This window comes from Rhinolophus hipposideros (genome assembly GCF_964194185.1).
Source record: "Rhinolophus hipposideros genome assembly, chromosome: 2".
NCBI classification, from domain to species: Eukaryota; Metazoa; Chordata; class Mammalia; order Chiroptera; family Rhinolophidae; genus Rhinolophus; species Rhinolophus hipposideros.
Window position 1 is genome coordinate 37,307,679 of NC_138048.1, and position 22,712 is coordinate 37,330,390.

Sequence of the window (22,712 nt, forward strand, 5' to 3'; positions counted from 1 at the left end):
TCTCCTAGCCGGTTCCTTTCTAAAACATAAAAAATCAGGCACATTTCCAGTTTTCTTGTTTCAGAATTTTTGGACCTTGTTTTTAATCAGAATGTTAGGAGATTATTTGTTCTATGCTGTTAATTTATCTTGAATTTTAAGGGAATTGGGTTTCACCTTCTTACTGCTGAGGCATTTCTTTAAAAATTAGTCACTGGGTGATTTGGAATGCACTCAATTTAGTATGCGCTTCATTTGGTGATTTAAAAAAAATTAACATTATTAAAATGTATAGTATTTCTCCTTAGAGAGCAATTGATTTTTTAAAAAAACTCTCATTACTTTCCAGTCACTAACTAGACAGATTAATTTAAAATGAAAAAATAATTTTCTTCTATCATAACCAACACTAAAAAGTAATTCCCGTTTCCTTCTAACACTGTGGACCTACATTTAAACCATCATGGGATGTTAAATTCCCAAAGGAGGAAATAGAAAGCAAAACGTCACCAATGAGGGGTTAAACAAATCCTGCTAATCACAGTTGTTTTTCCTGAGGGGAGAAAAAGAAATACCACCCCTTAAAACCACCCAAAGCCAACCAAACAAAACATGACCAGAGAATTTCCTGTTGGTGGCACTCTCGTTTCCTGTCTGAATTATATGCCAGAGTTTGTCACCAGATAAAATACCTAGAACTGATTTAGAGTTATCAGTGCTTCTTCAGCAGTGTTGATTATTAGCGTTAATTCTGGGATATCTGCCATCCACTGGGTGCTAGCAGATAAATAACACCATTATTATTCAGCTCTCAAAGCTCAGGTATAAGTCTCACTCCAGGGGAGCTTGAATTTATAGGTGATGTAATTTAGAATTCTAGGCCCATAAGTTAATGCTTCAGAAATGTCTTCCTTATCTTTTCTGCAGTGATAAATGGGCAGATCCCGGGCATAACTCCCTGTCTCCTTGCCTGATCTCCTTGCTTCTGATGAAGGCCTTGTTCTGCCAGATCCACTACTGTCCGCAGTAGAAAAAGCGATGATTTGGTGTAGACAAGAAAGAGAAGATTAATGTCAATGACAGGGCAGAGTAATATTTTTGAAGTGGTACCTTTAGTGAGATAAATAGTACTCTAGAGCACTACTATATACTAGTAATATTATTTTGGAAAATAATATTTTAAATGTATTTTAATGATATAAACAATTAAAGCTAATACTTATGTAATATTTTACATATATTATCTATTCAATACTTTCAACATGAATTATTACTATCCCCATTTTGAGGAGAATAAGGCATAGAGTCATCATACAAATAGCTCAAGTTTATGCTTTTTCATATTTTTTTGTCAGTCTTGTTTGCAATACCCCAACTAGTTTATAATTTTATTTGTTTTATTTCAGAGTTCTCAATGGGAAATGATTCCTTAGTAATTCTACAGGAAAACCTCAGTTACGATTCTACAGCAGTAAAATTATTTCAACAAGGCCTGAGGCCAAAGACTTGTAGCATCACAAAAAATTAAATCATATGATAAAGCATTCATAACAAAAACGAATAAAAGCCAGGATGCTATAGGACATTTACCAAAGCTTCACCATTGTCCAGTGCTTTTTGTTCATTGACATTCATTGTTATTATCAGATATTTCCAATTATGTCTGACGGTCATTCTGGTTGTTCTGCTCTAAACCATGGCCTGGCCACTTAACTGAGAGTTACCTTGGGGGAGACGTTTAATATCCAGTTTGACAGTGGTAATGTGCCTATTTGTCACAGACCTTTCTAGGTGTGTGGTGTATCCCCAAATGACAAATTTTTGCATCAGAGCTCATTTTCATTTGAAGAGCTAGTCATGGTTATGATTTACAACCAGGTGGTGATTTCAGCTGCCCAAGTACCTGGGAGTATTGTATTATAGAAGTTGATGCCACTCAGTTACCTCACATCCAACCATTCTTTTTAGGCAATTAGGCTGGAATCCAGTCAATAATTCGCCTGTCACAAATAAGTTCATAGATGAGAAAGAGAGCTAAAGACTGTTATTCTACCTAAACACTCTTATTGATAGAGTTGGAATTGTTTTATGTTCTGTGGCACTTATTACTCCCATGCATAAAAGGATCATTATATTAATGCTATTATACCCTTAAAGATACCAAGTGCTTATTTAAGTTTGCCCCAGTTTTCCAAGTGTCATGGCAACCTACTCAGTCCAATTCCTGATTGGTCAAGGCATTTAAGACACTAGGTCAGTACCTAAGAAGTATAAACATTTTTAAGCTCAAGAATATAGTTTAAATATATATGAGGCTAGGTGACCTTTCAAGTTCACTTGTTCAGAAATATTTCCCTTTGCTGTGTCCAGAAGATGGTGCCATCCCAGCTCTGCTCAGATGTCAGTCACCACTCCTCTGAGATGGAAGGACTAATGGATATGATTAGCAGTGGTGCAGATCATAAAGAAATCCTTCAGTGGATATGCTAGGTGTAATATACATTAGGTCCTGATAAGTCCTATCATTTTTAGGTCTGGGTAATGGCTCATGCTCATTCTAATAGGGCCCAGTCCACAATACACCCTACCAGTCTGTACTTATTTCAGTCAAGATTAGTTGATGCTTGTTGGGACCCATATCAAACATTTATTTAGAGGCCACTTGTAATGATGGTAGCAGTCCTCGGTGTACCTCAGCCCACTTTTGGTTGTTGGTGAAGAATAACACAGCAAGATAAGGGTTTCCAAATCTGCTGATTCTAGATGACTCTCTTGTCACATGGTCATCTTTCAATTGTATCTGGTAAATATAAACGGAATAGGTTTTAAATGATCTCAAAGATCTACCTTACCAAATAACCAGCCTACTTATTTGAGACCAGGATAAAGGACATCCCTCAAAGTGCCCAGGCAGTTAAGGATAAGGGCCTTCCAAAAAGATCCCATCCATATATGGTGATGGAAGGAAAGCTGACTCTGAGAGGTGAACACACAATGTGATTGATATGTAGATGATGTATGAAGAATTGTACCCCTGAAACCTATGTAACTTTACTAACCATTGTCACCCCAATAAACTTTAATTAAAAAAAAATCCCATCCCACCTTAGATGTGATCTAATGTCCTTGGTCTTTTGAGTTACCAAAAGAGAAAAGTTTGGGTCAGATTTTTATGCCCCTCATATTAGCTGAATAATAGGTAAAAAGCTGTGCTATTCTATAGTTGGATCCCATGAATTCCCTATTAAGCTGACCATAGTTTAAAATTCAGTTTATTCTTTCTCCATCCTGGGTGTCTATGTGAATAGGTATTTTGTACTACCAGTCAGACTCAAAGATACCAGTTGTGAAACCCAACGCTGAGAGATGATCACTTTGTTCTAAGACTCCATTATCCCTACACCAGTAAGGAGTTTATCGGGCATAAACACTGTTTATGAATTTAGATGAGTTTAAAATATATATATATTTATGATGAGTTTAAAATATATATATTTACTACTGCAGTGTTGAATTTCTCACAACTCCCAGTTTGATATAAACTGATATAGATGTCTTTAGATGTCTGTTTGAGGTGAGCAGAGAGGTGAGTCCCTCTCCTTTCTGTGAATCCTATTTCTAGCCCATCCCACTGCTAATTAGGGATGGCATAGTTTTCCTTGATCACTTTCCATGCTTTGTATTTCCCCATTAAGTGTCAGTCATTCGAGCATTTCCCACAAATAATTTCCCTCAGCCTGTATACAGAGGAAACCTATCCTTTTCATCTAGGCACTTTTATTTAAGCACACTCAATCTCAAACTGTCCACTAACCGCACCTTGAATACCCCAGTATTTTTATCCCAAAGGCATCTTACTTTCTCACATTTTTTTATTATCTACCCCTCAGAGTACCTTCGCTCAGGAAGCTCATGCTAGTAGATATATTCTTTTTCCCTTCTCCCCTCCAGGGCTTGGCTCTACATTTGACAGAGTAAATGATGACATAAATAAAATTTACCTTTGTGATTTTTTTTCACCTTGGGTTCCATTGCCCTTCCCATTTTACACACAACACTGTTTGATAAAGCTCAAAGTAGATACGTGCATTTAATGAGAGAGTTCAGAAGTTTCCCCAGGCTGAGCCATTTGATTCCTTTAAGTATGGGAGAGTGCTTCCTGGACTGGGATCCTTGTGGTAGGATCCCTGTTGCTAAAGTTGTTTGGCCTCCTGGTGTCTCTCATTGGAATGGGACATCTCAGAACCAGTGAAGAAAAAGAGGTCATCCTTTGTCACTTATTGTCAGTGGGGTCTCTAATGATATTCCTTGTTGGCTCTGCTGGGCTCGCTTAGGATTTCATAGGAGCTCTCATTCATTCTGATGGAAGAATAAGCCTACCTGGGCCACCTTCTATTATTAGGTTGAGGTCAGGAAATGCTGGATTTCGATGACCTTCTGTTGGGAAGTGCGTTGTGAGACTCACTGTCACTGTGTTGTTCCTCTAACTCTGGGGTTTGGCTTCTTCTTTCCATTATTCAGACTTCTCCTTTGATTGCTTGTTGCAGTATTTCCAGGGTTGATAGTTGTACTTAGCAGGGAAAAAATTAGTCTGTGCCATATTACCTCGACCAGAAGTGCCTCCTATGTTTTTATTCCTTTCCTGAATTTCCTTTTGTTCTCACTTTCACTTTCTCTTGTTTAATCTTTCTCTTTTATCTTCACTCCATGATTCCTTAACCAAGATCAGTATATTATGTATGGATTCAGACTGTACTTCCTTTTTTTTTTTTAAATTTATTGGGGTGACAATTGTTAGTGAAATTACATAGATTTCAGGTGTACAATTCTGTATTACATCATCTATAAATCCCATTGTGTGTTCACCACCCAGAGTCAGTTCTCCTTCCATCATCATATATTTGATCCCCCTTACCCTCATCTCCCTCCCCCGACCCCCTTACCCTCTGGTAAGCACTAAATTATTGTCTGTGTCTATGAGTTTTTCTTTCTCATTTGTTTGTCTTGTTCTTTTGTTATTTTTGGTTTATATACCACATATCAGTGAAATCATAGGGTTCTCTGCTTTTTCTATCTGACTTATTTCACTTAGCATTATACTCTCAAGATTCATCCATGTTGTCACAAATGTTCCTATATCATCTTTTCTTACCGCCGAATAGTATTCCATTGTGTATAGACACTACAACTTCTTTATCCATTCATCTATCGAAGAATATTTTGGTTGTTTCCATGTCTTGGCCACCGTAAACAAAGCTGCAATGAACATTGGAGCACACGTGTCTTTATGTATAAATGATTTCAAAGTTTTTGGGTAGATACCCACGAGAGGAATTGCTGGGTCATATGGCAATTCTATTCGTAATTTTTTGAGGAACCTCCACACTGCCTTCCATAATGGCTGCACCACAGACTGTACTTCTTTAACTTATGTTTATAATCATTAATATGTATAGGTAAACTTTGAAGAAAAAGTAAGTCAGATGTCACCTAATTTACTGAGAATTTTTTGTGGAAAAATTCCTAATAATTTTTTCCTATAAAAAAGAAGCAAATGTTTAAGTATCCAAAGATGTGTGTGTTTTTCCCCCAAAAATGTATCATGAATCCAAGGTGACTTTGCATCTGTCATTATGTCCTAGCCAGAAGAACATTTTGATTTATTACTTGGCAGGGAATATTTAAGCAACAGCAATCAGACCCCTATTCTTCTGTTTGAGTCTTTAGAGGAAATGAGCCAATGATGGTTAAATTCTATTTCTAATATAACAGCTTGGAAGAGAAGAATCTGTAGGGGAGTTGACATTGGATGATGCCAAGAATGCACATGATGAGAGAGAGGAGGAGGGACCAGCACTATAAAAGATCTGAGAACAGATCTAAGACGAGGATGGACACACAACTTCCCTCCCTTATTGACAACCCTCAGGATGGTGTCCTCAGACCCAAACCTATCTACTTCTTCCCAGAAAGACAGGTACTGGAGCGTGAGAACTTTCTCTAGGAGGTGACAACACTGTTGCCTCAAACATACCATTTGAAGAACGATGTCCTACACTGTAAGAATAATATTTGTGGTTTTTCCCATGGTTGAATAGAGACATGGAACATCAACTTTTGGTAAAACTCTAAGACCAGACCTTGGCTTTCTTTATAAAGGAAAAAATTTTAATTTAGTTTAAATTTTCTCTTTCAGAAAATTTTTATCTTTAACATTATTTTCTCCCCAGGGATTCAAAAAAGTCAGCTTTCAGACTCAAATCTAAGAAATGACTCCATTGATTCAATGGATGGGGAAACTATGGGAAAACTAGGAACTAGCTATTACTGAGAGGAAGAATGTATTGATTAAATAACTCAAAAAATTGTTACATCATTAAATCCTTTTCTTCATAAATTATATGAATCTGTTTTATATAATTAAAACAGCTATTATTATGAATATTAGGACTGATGGGCTCTACCTTACTCTTTTTTTAAAATTAAAGTTTATTGGGGTGACAATTGTTAGTAAAGTTACATAAGGTTTCAGGTGTACAATTCTGTTCTGTAACACATCATTATATATCACATTGTGTGTTCACCACCCAGAGTCAGTTCTCCTTCCACTGCCATATATTTGATCCCTTTTACCCTCATCTACCACCCCCATCCCTCCTTACCCTCTGGTAACCATTAAACTGTTGTCTATATCAAACTAAAAAGCTTCTACACAGCAAAAGAAACCATCGACAAAATAAAGAAGCAACCAACTGAATGGGAGAAGATTTTTGCAAACAACGCCTCCGATGAGGGGCTAATATCCAAAATATATGAGGAACTCATACAACTCAATAACAACAACAACAACAAAATCCAAGCAATCCAATTTAAAAAATGGGTAGAGGATCTGTCCTGCAGGGTGTCAGGTGGGGTCTCAGTTCCCGCTCCCCACATAAGAACGCAGGACATGGTGAGGCCAAAATGGAACACTCATGGAGCCATAGATAGGGGAGTCATACTACTATATTCTCGCTGGTGGCTGGGTTGGAGACACAGGAAGCAGGAGCCATACAATTCTCAACCCTCACTGCACCACTTGCAGGCTCAGCCACCATCTTCTTGCCAGCCCCCATTTTTTGTTAGCATAGCCACAGCAGTTATATTAGTGGCCAATGGCTCACTGGTTACAGCTGACGGCCAACTAGCCACAGCTGATGGCCAGCCAATCACAGTTGATGGCCATTTACTACCTGAGACAGCACTTTTCTAGGTGAGGCCGAGAGCCTGGAAACTGCTCTCTGGGGCTTTGTCCCCACAGGATCTGAATAGACATTTCTCCAAAGAGGACATGCAAATGGCCAGTAGACATGAAAAAATGCTCATCATCACTAATTATCAGAGAAATGAAAATAAAAACCACAATGAGATATCACCTCACACCAGTTAGAATAGCTATCATCAACAAGACAAATAGTAACAAGTGTTGGAGAGGCTGTGGCTCTACCTTACTCTTAAAGGTAAAGATTGTATTTAGAGGAGACCACACCTAATGTAGTTCACCCATATGTATTTTTCTCTGGAAGTGTGAAATTTTACACAATCCATAACAATTAATGGGTAACTTGCCACTAGATGTGGCAATTTATTCACACACACTGTGCTTATCTTATCTACCATAAACCTCCAGTACTGTTGTTACATAAGGCAAGCATATAATTAAGTGGTACATTGTGTCTCTCCTTTGTGAAACTTGCTGCTTGTCTGTCCTCATCTTGCTAATCATATGCCAACGAGGGCTACACAAATCTCTTCTCTCAGAGTTTTCCATTAATTAGTGAAACCCTTAAGCTTCACTCATAATGTTTTCTTTTGAAGACCAACACTCAGTCCATCATGGGAGGAAACGTACCTTTTTCATATAAGCATATTCAGTCTCAGGCAGTCTTCAGCCTCTCATCCCTTTTCAGCTTTTCTCTCCTGACACCCCCACAAACACATTATGATAGCCCCACCATTTCTACCTCTTACTCCTCAGCTATGGTATCATCTTCCAGATAGATCTGACTAGTAGATGAAACTTTCTTTTTTTTCTTCATTCCTCTCTAAGGCTGAGAGCTCCAGGACTGACTCCAGAGTAAATAGTGTCAACCTTGCCTTGGTAATTTTTCTACCTTAGTTTCTGTTGTCCCTCTCATTATACACAAAACAATGTTGGGTAAGGCTCACAGTGGGAGTACTCTTGTGGTTTTGTGTTTTTAAACAGAAGGCTCAGATGTTTCTGGTTACTTTTACTCTCTCAATTAATCTAGGAAGAGTATTTGAAGCAGGAAGGACAAGGACATTTTAAGAAAGGGAACTTTCTTAGAACCTCTCAAATTATGTCATGTCAATCAAATAGTGATCATTGCTCAGACCAGTACTGTCACTGTAGAGTCAGAGAATTGTTTTCTTGTTGTCTTTTCAATCTATTTAGGGCCTGATGGAGTTTCTATTTATAATCAGGACCCCTTTATTCTGTCTTCACTCCATACACTAAGGGCTTAGGTCCAAGTCTTAGTACTAACATATTCTTTTCCTTATAGACCATGTAGTGACATTTCTTCTATATGGGATTGCCAAAAACAAAAATAACAATTCCTCTCACTTAAGAGATGATTTATTTAATACAATAACACTTAATACCTCAAAAATAGTGTATGTGATGCTAAGGGCCCAGTGATGGCTTACTAGATAACCAATATTTCTTTAAATGTTCCACACTATGTTTCTGCTGCACAAATGTGCAGAAGCTCTGACTTCTGAAATTTAGAGAGCACACAAATAAATAAAAGCAGTTGGCATATAGATCTATAACACACGGTACACTGGTCGCTCCAACCTCTTTCTCTCTTAAGGTCAGTTTTGTGGTTTCTGTAGAACTAGAAACCTGTCATTCAAAATATCTTCCAGATACCTATTCATTGGCCAGTTTGTACATGTGTAAGAAATGTGCTTCTGATTGCTAGTATGCGAGGAAGAAGTGTTAACATCAGCTATCAGGAAAGCTGAGATTCTCTCTTGCCGTTGTGACTTGACTTAGGTTACAGGCATCCATCTTGGGAATTAGGGAGTGGAGATACATGTATTTTGCTTGAAAATAGAGATATCTAGAAGAACAGTATTTTCACTTTTGCTCAGACCTATCTCCAGTGTTCCCTTTGAATGAGAAATAAGGGCATCTACTAAGAATAGAAGCACACATTCTAGCACATTCTTATTCTCGGCATGACATCCTTTGCGGAATAATTGTTGTGGAGACCTCTCCTGTGCACTGCAGGATGTTTCCCAGCATCTGTGACCTATACCCACTAGATGTCAATATCATCATCTTTCCACTACTTGTGACAAACAGAAGTGTTTCCAGACATTTTTAAATTCTCTGGTTAAGAATCACTATTCTAGTATAAAAAGTGGGGCAAAAAATCTTCAACAAAATATTGGTAAATTAAATCCAATAATGCATAAAAAAGAATTATACCAAGAAAATAACCATATCAACTGGGATTTATCTCAGGTATGCAAGGTAGTTAGACAATCAAAAATCCACTGATGTAATCCATCACATCAAGAAGAAAGAAAAATCACATGATCATCTCATTAGATGTCGAAAAAGCATTTGATAAAATACAGCACCCTTCCAGGATAAAGACTCTTAGAATAGAGGGGAACTTCCTTAACTTAATAAATAACACCTACAAAAAATGTACAGGTAACATCACACTTAATGTTGGAAAACTCAAAGCATTCCTTCAAAGCTCAGGAAGAAGGCAAGGATGGCCTCTGCTTTTCAACATTATATTGGAAATCTCAGGTAATGCAACAAGACAGAGAAAGGAAATGAAAGGTATATAGCTTGGGAAAGAAGAAATAAAAATCGTTATTTGTCAATGACATGATCTATATAGGATATCTGACAGAACTGACAAAAATATTTCTGGAACTAAGAAATGATTATAGAAAGTCACATTTCCATATAACAGCCATAAAATTTAGGAAGACAATACTATTTACATTAGCATCCAAAAAATTAAATACTTAGGTATAAATCCAACAAAATACACACAGGATTGTCTTAGTCTGTTCAGGCTACTATAAGACTGGGTAGCTTATAAACAAAAGATAGTTAGTACTCAAAGTTCTGGAGGCTGAAAGTCTGAGATCAGGGTGCCAGCCTGGCAGGGTTCTGATGAGGACAGTCTTCTAGGTTACAGAGTGTCAACTTCTTCTTGTATCTTCACATGATAAAAAGCAGAGACAAGAAGCATCTTCTCTTATGACGCTTAAAAGAGCACTAATCCCGTTCATGATGGTTTCGTCCTCATGACGTCATCTAATTTTATTTACCTCTCAAATGTTCCACCTAATACCATTACACTGAGAGGTTAGGTTTCAACATGAATTTTGGGGAAACAGAAACATTTGGTCCATCACAAAAATCTATAAAAGGAGAACCACAAAGCTCTGATGAAAAAATATCAAAGTGGAACTGAATAAATGAAGAAATATTCCATGTTTATTAATAGGAAGACTCAATATTGTCAAGATGACAGTTCTTCCCAACTTGATCTATAAATTCAACAAAATTTCAACAAAAATATCAGCAAGTTATCTGGCGGATATCAACAAATTTATTCTAAAGTTTTATAGAGAGAGGCCAAAGACCCAGAATAGCCAACTTAATAGTGAAGAAGAACAAAGTTGGAGGACTGCCACTACTAGACATCAAGACTTCCTATAAAGCTACAGTAGCCTTTTCCTATGGGAGCCACTGAGTTGAAAGGAGCATGGCCGTCTCCTCTCCCCACCATGGCGTGTGCTCCTCCACTGATATTGGGGCACTCCAGAAACGGGGAATCATGTGGCAAAAATCTCACTTTGCCGGCTGTGTTCAAGGCTCCCATTCCACCAGATATTGTGAACTTCATTCACACCAACTTGGGCAAAAACAATAGACAGCACTGTGCTGTCAGTGAATTAGCAGGTCATCCAACCAGTGCTGAGTCATGGGGTTCTGTCAGGGCTGTGGCTCAATTCCCAGGCTTCAGGTGGGACGCATTGCTCTGGCCAGGGTACTTTTGGCACTACGCGTGGTGGGGGCCGCCTGTTTGCACCAACAAAAACCTGGTGCCGTTAGCACCACAGAGTGAACACAACACAGAAGCGATATGCCATCTTGCTCTGCCCTGGCTGCCTGGGCCTTACCCGCACTGTTGTGTCTAAATATCATTGTATTGAGGAAGTTTCTGAACTTCCTTTTGTAGCTGGAGATAAAACTAAAGGCTATAAGAAGACCAAGGAGACTGTTTTGCTCCTTAAGAAGCTTAAAGCCTCGAATGATATAAAAAAGGTCTATACCTCTCAGTGAATGAGAGTTGGCAAGGGCAAAATGAGAAACCATTGTCATATCTAGCACAGGAGACCTTGAATCATCTATAATAAGAACAACAGCACCATTGAAGCCTTCAGAAACATCCCTGGAATTACTCTGCTTAATGTAAGCAAACTGAACATTTTGAAACTTGCTCTTGGTGGGCATGTGGGTTATTTCTGCATTTGGTTAATTGGTCTATATGGCACTTGGCATAAAGCTGCCTCCCTCAAGAGTAACTACAACATTTCCATGCACAAGATGCTCAATACAGAATTAGCAGAATCTTGAAAAGCCCAGAGATCCAAAGAGCTCTCCGAGCACCCACAAGAAGATTATCACAGAGTCCTGAAGAAGAATCCACTGAAAAACCTGAGAATCATATTGAAGCTAGACCCATGTGCAAAGATCATGCACCGGAACAGCGTTCTTCGCCAGGCCAAGAACCACCAGCTCTGGGGGATAAAGCAGCAGCAGCGCTAAAAGCCAAATCTGATGAGAAGGGGGTTCCAGGCAAGAAGCCAGTGGCAGGGAAGAAAGGAAAGCACGCTGTTGGTGCTACAAAGCAGAAGTAGCCTTAGGGGGCAAAAAGGCTGCAACTACCAAGAAACAAGCACCTGAGAAGAAGCCTGAAGGAAAGAAACCCACCACAGAAGAAAAAAGCCTGTGACATAACGGCATAAACTGACATTTGTTTATTCTGTAAAGGTCAAATAACTGTAGACAGCTAATTTTAAATAAAAACCTGATCAAAGAGGCAGTGAGAAACATGAAAAACAAAACAAAAAAAACAACAACAAAAAACAGTAAGCAAGGTAGTGTTATATTCATGAAATAATTTTTAAGAAGATCAATAGAACAAGATAGAGAGCCCAGAAATAGACCCACATAAATTTAGTCAAATGATCTTTGACAAAGGAGCAAAGGCAATAATACAACGGAGAAAAGACAGTTTTTTCAACAAATGGTGCTGGAGCAACTGGACATTCACGTGCAAAATAATGAATGTAAACACTATCCTTACACTATTCCCAAAGATTAACTCAGAAGGGATCACAGACTTAAAATTCCTAGTAGATAACATAGGAGAAAACCTAGTTGACCTTGGGTATGGTGATGACTTTTTAGATACAACACAAAAAGATACAATCCATGAAAGAAATAATTGTTAAGTTGTATTTCATTAAAATAAAAAAACTCTGTTCTGCAAAAGACAATGTCAAGAGAATGAAAAGACAAACCACAAACTGGGAGAACATATTTGCAAAAGATGTATTTGATAAAGGACTGTTATCCAAAATACATAAAAAAGTCTTAAAACTCAAGGTACTAAATTTATCAGGGGAATTACTGTGTAAATTATATAAATGACTAATCACTATGCCATGCACCTGAAACTAATATAAAATAATTTTGAATGTCAACTGAATTGGAAATTTTTAAAAATTAAAAAAAGTCAACAATAAAAAAATGAACAACCTGGTTACAAAATAAGCCAAAGACATGAAACAGACACTTCACCATAGAAGATATACAGAGGGCAAGTAAGCATATGTCATTAGGGAATTTCCAATTAAAAGAACAATGAGATATGACTATATATTTATTAGAAAGTCCAAAATCCAGAACACTGACAACACCAAATGCTGGCAAGGATGTGGAACATCTCTGGTGGAAATGCAAAATGTATAAACAGTATACTGTTTTGGAAGACCGTTTGGCGGCTGCTTACTAAACTAAACATACTTTTACCATATGATCCAGAAATTATGCCCCTTGGTACTTATACAGAGGCATTGAAAAGTATATCCACATAAAACCCAGCATGCGGATGTTTATAGCAGCTTTATTCATAATTACCAATACTTAGAAGCAACAAGAGGTCCTTCAGTAGGTGAATGGATAAATAAGCTATGGTGAATCCAGACAATGTAGTACTCATCCATGCTAAAAAGAAAGGATCTATGAAGCCATGAAAAGACAGAGAGGAACCTTAAATATATATTACTAAATGAAAAAAGTCAATCTGAAAATTTTACATATTGTGTGACTCAACTATATAACATTCTGGAAAAGGCAAAACTGTGGAGACAGTGAAAAGATCAGTGGTTGCCAAGGGTTCAGGGAGGGAGGAATGAATAGGCAGAACACAGAGGATTTTCTAGCATGAAACTATTCTGTATGCTATTATGTTGGAAACATGTCATTATACATCTGTTATAACTCAGAATGCACAACACTAAGAGTAAACCCTAATGTAAACTATGAACTTTGAATGATAATGATACATCAGTGTAGGTTCACTGATCATAGCAAATGTACCAGTGTGGTGCAAGGATGTCGACAGAGGGGGATTGTGGTTGTATGAGGACAAGAGGTATGTGTGAACTCTGGAATTTCTGCTTAATTTTGCTATGAACCTAAAACTGCTCTAAAACATAAATTTCATTGATTAAATAAAAAAGAATGTGAGCTATATTATTCTAGGTATCCAAAGGCAACATGTGAAGCTTATGTGGGTGTATTGAACATCTGGGTAAAAATTGTGGAGAACTAAATGCACACACACATGCACACACATTTTTGGCTTTAATTTTCTTTTTCTGGTTCCTGTCTTGAACATTCCATCTCTCCAATCTCATCTCATGAATAATAAATGATCAACGATCATTGAATAATGTCTAGGTTTCTGAAAAATTTCCTGTTCTCTTTGTGATCATAGTATTTTAGGTATTTGAGCAGTAAAAATAAAGAAGTTGTCAGACTCATTTGGGGCTGTTTTTCCCTGTGAAATATTGCTACCATTTTTTTTCTCCCAAAGGCAAAAGTTCAGAAAAGAAATAATATGGTTTGGTATTATGAATAAAAAGAATTTTGTGTTGGGCTACGTGATAAAGCCAGTCGTATAAACCATTTAAGATATTTGTCTAATTATACATTAACTATACATTTTTCAATGGAGTTCTCAACATAAATAAGCTAACTCTTTTCTGAAGGAGTAACACACTTCAGAGGAAAATGTCACGGGGAGCAAGAGCTTTGCTGTGATGGTTAGAGTAGAAGGGGAGGAAAGGAGGAAAGGAGGGAGCGGCACCTACAAAATCCCACTCCTGGTCCCACAGCAATTCTGCCACATTGAGGTCAATACCTTCCCATTAGAATGAAGATCTGAACACCAATCTTACTTCTCCGGTTCTTCCAAGGACAGAAAAGATGGTGCCCTGGTCGGTGGAACCAGGATCTGAAACATTGCATAGTACATGGTATGAGCCATTACTATCTGGAGGGAAAGCATGGGAGCATTGAGAGAATGGGAACATTGGACATTGGTCCCATTTTTATCTTTTTCTTTTGGTCCAATCATCCAGGAGCTAGGAGTATTTTACTTTACTAAGTGCCCAATGCAGAACTGAAGGGAACTGTTTAAAAGTCATGAGTGCTGGGCTATAGAATTCTATACCAATGGGTGATTTATCGTCCTTGCCAGAGGCAGTGAGCACCGGTTGGCCAGGGACAAATGATTGCAGATTTCAAGGAGTAGGGGCTGAGTGATCACTCATGTGGAGTCAGAACCAGGTTTATTTATGCTGCATCCCAGAGGCAGTGGAATGAAGATCTTTCCCTATGATTTGGGAAGTTGTAAACATTGCCAATTGATGTTCCCCTCCTGGCTCATGGTTCTCTAGAGAGGCCCCACACTCGGGGACCAGCCCTAGAGACACCAGAAAGCTACAGGAAGACTTACCACCTGCCTTTGGCACCTGCTACTTTCTCTTTGATTTGGCTTCTCCAAAGACAAATGACTCTTCTGTTGTTTTCTGCATGCTTCATGGCACCAATCACAGGCTAATACAAGTCAGTTTCTCTTTTGATATCAGCAGAGGATGCAGTACCAGGTACATAACTAACTCGTAGGAACATCGCTCGAATCCCACAGAAGGGGCACTGCACTGAGTGAAGTCAGACAGTCTGACCCTGACAGGGAGTCAGACTTCAGCACTGAGCTTTGCTAAAACGACCTGGGATTTGCCTGCTGCCTACGTTTTGCTCAGCTTCCTACTACTTGTACCACAAAAATTCCTCACAATATGACAATTGTGTCCCTGAGCTTGTGGTGTAACGATTCTAGCACACGAGCAAGGATCGAAGGCATCACATAGGAATTCCCAGGCTGGAGCATCATAGTATTCTGAAGAAGAATTACATGCCAGACTCCTAGAGGAAGGGTCAGGAAAACCAACTACCTATAAAAAGTATGTGTATTAAACCACGCCTTTGATTTTCTGATGCTTTGACAACTTGGGGCTTTGCTGACCCTGGAGGGTCTGCCCTTCCCCAGGTTAGCTAATATCTAAAATTAGCCAACAACTACCCTGTGAGGAGGCATTTCATATGCAAAGCAGCCAACGCAGAGTCCATAACCTTGCCTACGTCCTTTACTGTGGTTTCAATCTCTGGGCCACTATCCACCGGCCCTCATCACCACCAGGGCAGGTACCAGACATCTAGGACAGCCCCTATGCCTCAGATATTGCTGAAGTTATTCAAATTAGTTGATCCTAAACCTGCTTATCCTGCCTCATCCATTTCTTCTCACGGAAACCACAATAAAAGTCTCTTGCCTGTTTCCCCCATCCTCAAGCTCCTATCCCCAACTCCTGGCTGACACCAGGGCCACCTGTGTGACCCATCATGGTGTAGCATGGCATGTCCTTTCTTCTTGGATCTATCTTTTCAGTGGCAGCCATCTCCTGATCTGTTTGCCTTGCCATACCTAAATAATAATAAAAGGTATATTTTCAAACACTGTGGGGTAATCAGGGGAGTGATCATTAGACCACTCAGGTTGCTCAGAGCAGAGGCAAGGCATGTGTGCCTTGATGTGTAAGGAAAGTTCCAGCTAGAGAGCCCTCCTGGGGATGGGTGTGTGTTGGGTTGCAGCCTCCTCAGGAGTCTCCTGGGTGTAACCTGAAATCAGCCCTTATGCGGAGGGCAGGGAGAGACCAAAGAAGAGGCAGACCACTCCAGGTCGGAGGCCACAGGCTTCATAAACAAGCAAACTTACGTACAAGGCTTGTCGTAGGCAGCTACAAGACGAGTAGATTTCCATGTCCACCCGCCAAATCTTAAAAGTTTATATAAAGGCTTTAACTGGGACAGTCATGTACACAGGAGACTTGTACCCAGTCTCACCATATTACCATTTCAAGGCTGTGCCCTCAGGCAGCTTCTAGCATGGGGAAGACAAGCGGATTGCATATTCCAAGGACAAGGGAGGGAGTAGGGAGACTCCAGTTGCCCGCATCCAGCTACCAGGTCAAACCAGTGCTCATGTCTTCTTGAGGACCTTCCCCAACATTATCGTTTTAATTCTCTATACCTCTGGTGCCAAGAACAGTCTGGGACTGTGTGACTCAATGTTTGTTGAAGAATGAGATGATGGTGGTGAAGATGGGATTTTGATTTGAGTTCTTCTGATCCTTTTCATAGCCTCCCCCATCTTAGCACACATTGAAGCACTTGGGGTAGGGAGACATCCTGTGGAGAGAGAAGACCCAATCAGAGGCTAGTAATACCAAAGACATAAGGACAGACTATCTTTATTATGTGGGAAGACAGGGTGTCACAGGCAGAAGGGCTTGAGCTCAGAAGTCATGAATTTCCTGGTTGTGGTCATGGTTTTATTGCCTTCATAGTCCCCAGGCTGAGATGTTGGTGTCCTTTAGGTGAGGTGGCAGCAGCAGGCAGTGGTGTACCCTGCACGATTGTACTGGCAGTAGCACATGGTTTCCCCTGCATGTCCCTGGAGTCATAGGTGTAGGCACATGAGTATCCAGTGATGATGTACCCTGCACAGCATGGGGTGGGGAGAGAAATCCACAGCCCTTAGATATTCCCCCTTCCCCACAGCATGGGGTGGGGAGAGAAATCCATAGCCCTTAGATATTCCCCCTTCTGGTGGGGCAGAAATGGTGTGGGATTAGATTGGGAGGGGGAGATAAAAGACCTGGAGGAGGAGGTAGGTGACATGGCAGGGCTTTGGAGGAAAAAAATTGGGGGGTATGAGAGATTCAGGAAGAGGGGAAAGAGTAGAATGAAACCTGACCCCTAAGCAACACCTTGGGAGGAAAGGATGGAAAGAAAATTATGGGTATGGGAGTTGTGACTCAACCCAATGACATTATAATCCTGAAGCTGGGGGCAACCTGCTGTACAGTGACGGAGTGGCAGCCTGAGTCCAGGAGCATAAGAGTGTGTGTGGGGTGAGCAAGTGCCTTCATCCTCTAACTTTATTTAGTGATGCTGCTACAGGAGAGCTGTTTTGTCCAGCCTGAGGACTTACACCCTGTGGGAGAGACAAAGGGCTAAGACGGCCCAAACTGGCCAGCCCCTGGCCCCAAATCCCAGGTCATCTTTCTGCTCACAGGACTCACTGTGTTCAGGATCCAGTCACTTAATAGCTGTGTGCTGTTGGCAAAATTACATAACTTTTCTAAGCCTCAGTTTCTTTTGTAAAATGGAAATAACCATGCTTACCTCATAGAGTTGTACTGAAGAGTTAATGAAATAATAATAGAATACCTAACAGTACTTAGCACGTAGGAAGTGCTCAGGGATGTTAGGTATAGCCTTCATTCCTGCATCACTAACAACTCTAAGAGCCCATAAGGCATGGAGAGGGCAGAGGTTTTGAGATGGATCTTTCAGTTAGAAGTTGCCATCTGGAGAAGGACTGGGAAATGGGTGAGGTCTAGTAGCAAGACTGAGAGTTAGGGAGATAGCCTCCCCTCCTTCTGTTGCCCCCTCCAATATCAGCCACCCAGTGCCCTGAGCAATGCTCTTACCTTTTCATCCACAGTGAAATCTAAGGAGCCTTGAGCATCCCCTGAGGTCAACAGTTGGAGAGGAAGAAAGCAGGTGAGAAGAAGTGTTCATCCCATAGGAAGGTAGCATCCTGAGATGAAGGGAAAAATGGACAGAAGATGAAAAACAACTCCTGGGTCCAGAGGAGAGGGGAGTGAAAGGAGAAGAGAAAGTAGAAATAGGTGCCCTTGGGAGTAGGGGAAGAGTAGCAGCAGGGCGAAGGTGGCCTGGATTCCTTTGCAGCATTTCTAAGAGGCAGGGTTGTCACGGAAAAGAGGTGTGTATCAGACTCACCCAGCCAGGTTTAGGAAAGGGCTGCCTGCTGAGGTTGGGAGGGCAGGGACATTTTACACTCTGGTAGCGTGTCGTGGGGGCATTCCCTCTTCTCCACTAACAAACACAGGCAGTACTTGGGACCTAAGGTAGCTGGGGAGGGTCAAGCCTCCAGAGAGAGCCTGAAACAATCTCCAGCATATGCCTGGGGAGGTGTCAGTTTCCTTGGCTCTTGTTCTCTGCCTAGGGAAGTCTTTCTGCCTTTCTCCTTCATCCCTCTCCTCTCTTCTTGGTAGTCCCCGGAACCGCCTAGTTTTCTGACATAACTCACTGTAGATCTTTCGCTTACTCCTTCAACAGGAAGAAATAGAAAAGGTATAGTATAAGAGCCTTGGTTGTCATCTGATCAGATACCATTACATTGCCATTGAGTAATTCTGTCCATGGAAAAGTAACAAAAATCCCAGCTGATAGAGGCTTAAAATTAGAATAGAGGCTTTATGAAGGTAGTAATCCTTGTCCATTTTAACCTCTATTATATCCCAATGCCTGTCACGCAGCAGAACTCAATAAATACTTGTAAAATGAATGAATACAAATGTTTATTATTTACTTATGAAGAAATGAGGTTCAATAACTCTAGACTTTGTTCAGTGGCTGAATAATGTTATTACAGCCTCAGATTCTTTCTCTCTTTCTACTTCACAGTCCTTACAGTTTTTAGTCAGGCTCACAAGATGCTGACTTACTCCATGGTGACAACTCCAGACCTAACATCCTCACACCAACATCCAAAGCAACAAGGGTTACAGATAATTTCGAGTCTCTGGTTTTTATTCAGGAAACAAACTCTTTCTCAGGAGTCTCGAGCAGAGTTCTCCTCTGTCTGCTTGGCCTGATTTGGGTCACATGCCACAACTCTACCCCATGCAAAGATGTCCAGGAAAGAGAATATCTGGCCAAGAGGAGCAGGAGCTTCATTATTTGCTTAAAAAATAATTTATCCTTCAGGACAGGGCACATGACCACGCTGCATGAAATCAGGATGCTCTTAACACAGAGAAAGGGGAAATTGGCCAGTAAGTGGGCAATGAATTCTGTCAGCCAGAGCTACAAAATCCAACTTCTGCTTCTGGTATTGCTGACCTTTCTAGCCTCCATCTACATGTTTTGGCTTTTTCTTTCAAAGAGGTGCCCTCTGATATAAAGCTATTTCTTCTACAAGCATCTTGTGAATGGAACCAGAGACAGTTAAAATAATGACTGTCCCTCAGTGACCCAGTCTAAGGCGTAGGAAGAGGGTTAGAAAGCAAGAGAGAAAGCTGACTTGACTCAGAGTTGGACTTGATAGTAGACTAATTGATTGCTCATTGTAACTTCTGCATGGTCCAGGCACTATTCTAAGCACTGGGGATTCAGTGCAAGCAAATTACATAAGGTTTTGTCTTTCATGGATCACATGTTCCAAAGCGGGGAGGTAATTAATACACTGACAGATAAATACATAGTATGATGTCAGGACTGAGCAGCATTTTAAAAAGAGGGTGGGGTACAAGAGATAGAGCATGATGGGAAGCCTTCTCCAAAAAAATATTAAGCATTGACCTTGTGTGTGGAGAACCGTGTAACTATCTGGGGACACACAGTGGAAAGGCCCTGAGATAGGAGGGTGGGTATGACTTATAGGCACATTGAGAATGCAGGCGTGGCCAGAATGAAGTGAGCAAGAATCAGAAATGAGGTCGGATATAATCAGGGGCTAGATGCAGGGGTTTTTTGGCCATGATAAATACTTGAGATTTTATTTTGTGTGTAAGGAGAAGTCACTAGAAGTGTACTTTGGATAGGAAAGTGACATCATTTGATTTATATTTTAAAAGACTCACTCTAGCTGCCATAAATAGAAGTACATACTGGTTATTATTACAATGATTAATAGTATACAATTGAACAAAACATCTATAACAAATATTGATTAGTCAATAACCACAAATGATATCTTTTGGAAACATATTTCTTAAATGAGAGAGATGGAGCTGCTTTTTCCCCCAAGTGGCTTATATATCCATGAATGAACAATCCTACAGAGAAATAAAGTTTAGAACCAATTTTATTCCTACATTTTCTTTTTATAGTTATAAACTTTGAGACCACTTCATAATTAAGTATGTAGGAAGAGAAAATTTTATTATAGCAATGTCATTCAATTTGTTTGAATTCCTTTTGAGCTGTTTGTTAAAAATAACACTGCAAATTGATATTAAAAATTATTTTGATGGTCTATCGATTGATCACTGCATTAAGTCCTCCTTCAATACTGAGTTAAAAACTGGGAGCTTCCCAACTTGTAAAGGACTTGTTACTCGGTCACTGGATCATTCAACATTGTCACCAATATTTTGAATAATTTCTTTTTGCATTATGCAGATTTTTATACCCCATGGCAATGAACCATGGGAAGGTTCAATGCAGGTAAGGGCTGTATTTTTCTTTTGTTCTGGGGGGAGAAAGACAATGGCCAGTTTATTACCATGATCAAAGTATGTATCTGGCAGAAAAGTGTAGGAAACAGTACATATAACAAACCGAAAATCTAGAAATTGAATTCTTTTAAAACTGCTTTTGTCTGCCTCCACCTTGCAAAAATCGACTTTATTACCTAAGAAGCAGGGTTGTAACAAATGAAAGGGAGCTCTGAGTCAGGTTTCTTGTTTGGAGTCATGATTTCATTACAGTCATGATCACACAGTTGGGTTCTTACCTTCCTCCTTCTCAGGTAGCAGAGGCCGGCAGTGGTCCAGTCTACCAAGCCCCTCTGGCAGTGACACGTGGTTTCCCACAGATATCCCAGTAACCACAGGCTTAGCCACAAGCACAGCTTGTGACCACGGTCCCCATATGGGCTCATGAGACATAAACGTCAGAGCCCTGCGATTCTGAGAGGAGGGAGGTCCACCCATAACCACCTTTCATGCCTGCACAGCCCAAGGGTAGATCTAGGTTTTGTAGGATCACTTGTGAAGGTCCTCCTTAAGAAAAAAAAATACTAAAACAAACTTAAGTATATGGGCGTAGAGAAAATCAATGAGAGTGAGGGGACTGGGTGTTTCTGTTCCTTCCGATTTATGCTAAACTCACCTCTGTGCTGGCCCCTACACACCACAGCAGGGAAAGAGGTTGAGAAAGGGAGATGAATGACAGGAGGAATGGTAAGTGGTAGGACCCTGATAGGAAAGTTGAAGAGAGAAAGGTCATGAAAGGAGGATGGGAAGGGAAGAGGCAGAAACCCAAGATCCCTCAGTAACATCCTTAAGGGAGATGAGAATGGGTAAACAATATCTGGGAGCCAGGAGTTAGGACTCAGCCCCAGGCTGATACAAACATGAGATGGTGAGAAGTTGTAGATGCCAGGGATGGGCAGGGCATCTTACCTGCTATCCCACCTCATGGAATTACTCACCTGCAGGGCAGGAGGACAGTTTGCCTGAGCTGCTGATACTGGTACATGAGATCTTTGTTGGGGCAAAAGGATTGGCCTCTGAGTAGGAGAGAAGAAGTCTTAATGCCCGTGATCTCTGTCTCCATACTCCCCTTCCAAATAGCCTTCTACCTCAGAGGTGTCCCTGTGTCCATAATCAGGCTACTCACTAGTTTTAAGGTTTAGTTTCCTCATTTGTAAAATGAAACTAATAGTTGCACTTACCTCATAAAGCAAAAATTAAATGAAGAAATCTATGTAAAGCTTTTTGTTATACCTCATTCATAATGAGTGTTCATAAATCATTGCTATCTTCCTCTCTCTTCTCGTGATCATCATCAAGGAAACCGGAACATTTAGCCAAGAGTCCAAAAAGAGGGGAGTAGGGAAGCCCTGGGCAGGAAGATTGGGCTTGAGTGGACTGATTAGAGGTTTGGTTTTAGGAATGGGATAGGGGACAAGCTAGGGTTTAGGAACAGGAGACATGATCAGGAGTCACCCTCCTGCTTCCCCCAATTCCTGTCAGTTATCTAGACCAACGAGAGCTTCCTTTATTGTTTTATTCACAATGGAGTCCAAGGAACACTGAGTGCTCTCTGGGATCATAAGCTGGAGGAGGATGAAGATGAGAAGGTAAAAAAAGGTAGATTTCATCCTGTGGAAAGGTAGTGTCCTGGGACTGGGAGGAAAGATTGGAAAGGAGCTGAGATCTCTGAGCTCCAGTGTGTT

At 40.2% G+C, this 22,712-nt stretch overlaps 1 protein-coding gene and 1 pseudogene across 2 annotated transcripts; one reads left to right on the forward strand and one right to left on the reverse strand.

Moving 5' to 3' along the window:
* The first annotated feature begins 10,797 nt into the window (after positions 1-10,797).
* Positions 10,798-12,038, forward strand: LOC308510024 (large ribosomal subunit protein uL4-like; annotated as a pseudogene). The gene has a single exon. The product of its transcript is annotated as a large ribosomal subunit protein uL4-like (transcript).
* A 2,511-nt stretch (positions 12,039-14,549) lies between these two features.
* RETNLB (resistin like beta) lies at positions 14,550-22,637 on the reverse strand (the record flags this gene model as incomplete). The annotated part of the gene is given in 6 exon segments (XM_081078843.1): positions 14,550-14,648; positions 21,267-21,340; positions 21,343-21,367; positions 21,371-21,408; positions 21,966-22,043; positions 22,520-22,637. Coding segments are annotated over 6 exon segments (432 nt in total).
* Between the last annotated feature and the right edge of the window lie 75 nt (positions 22,638-22,712).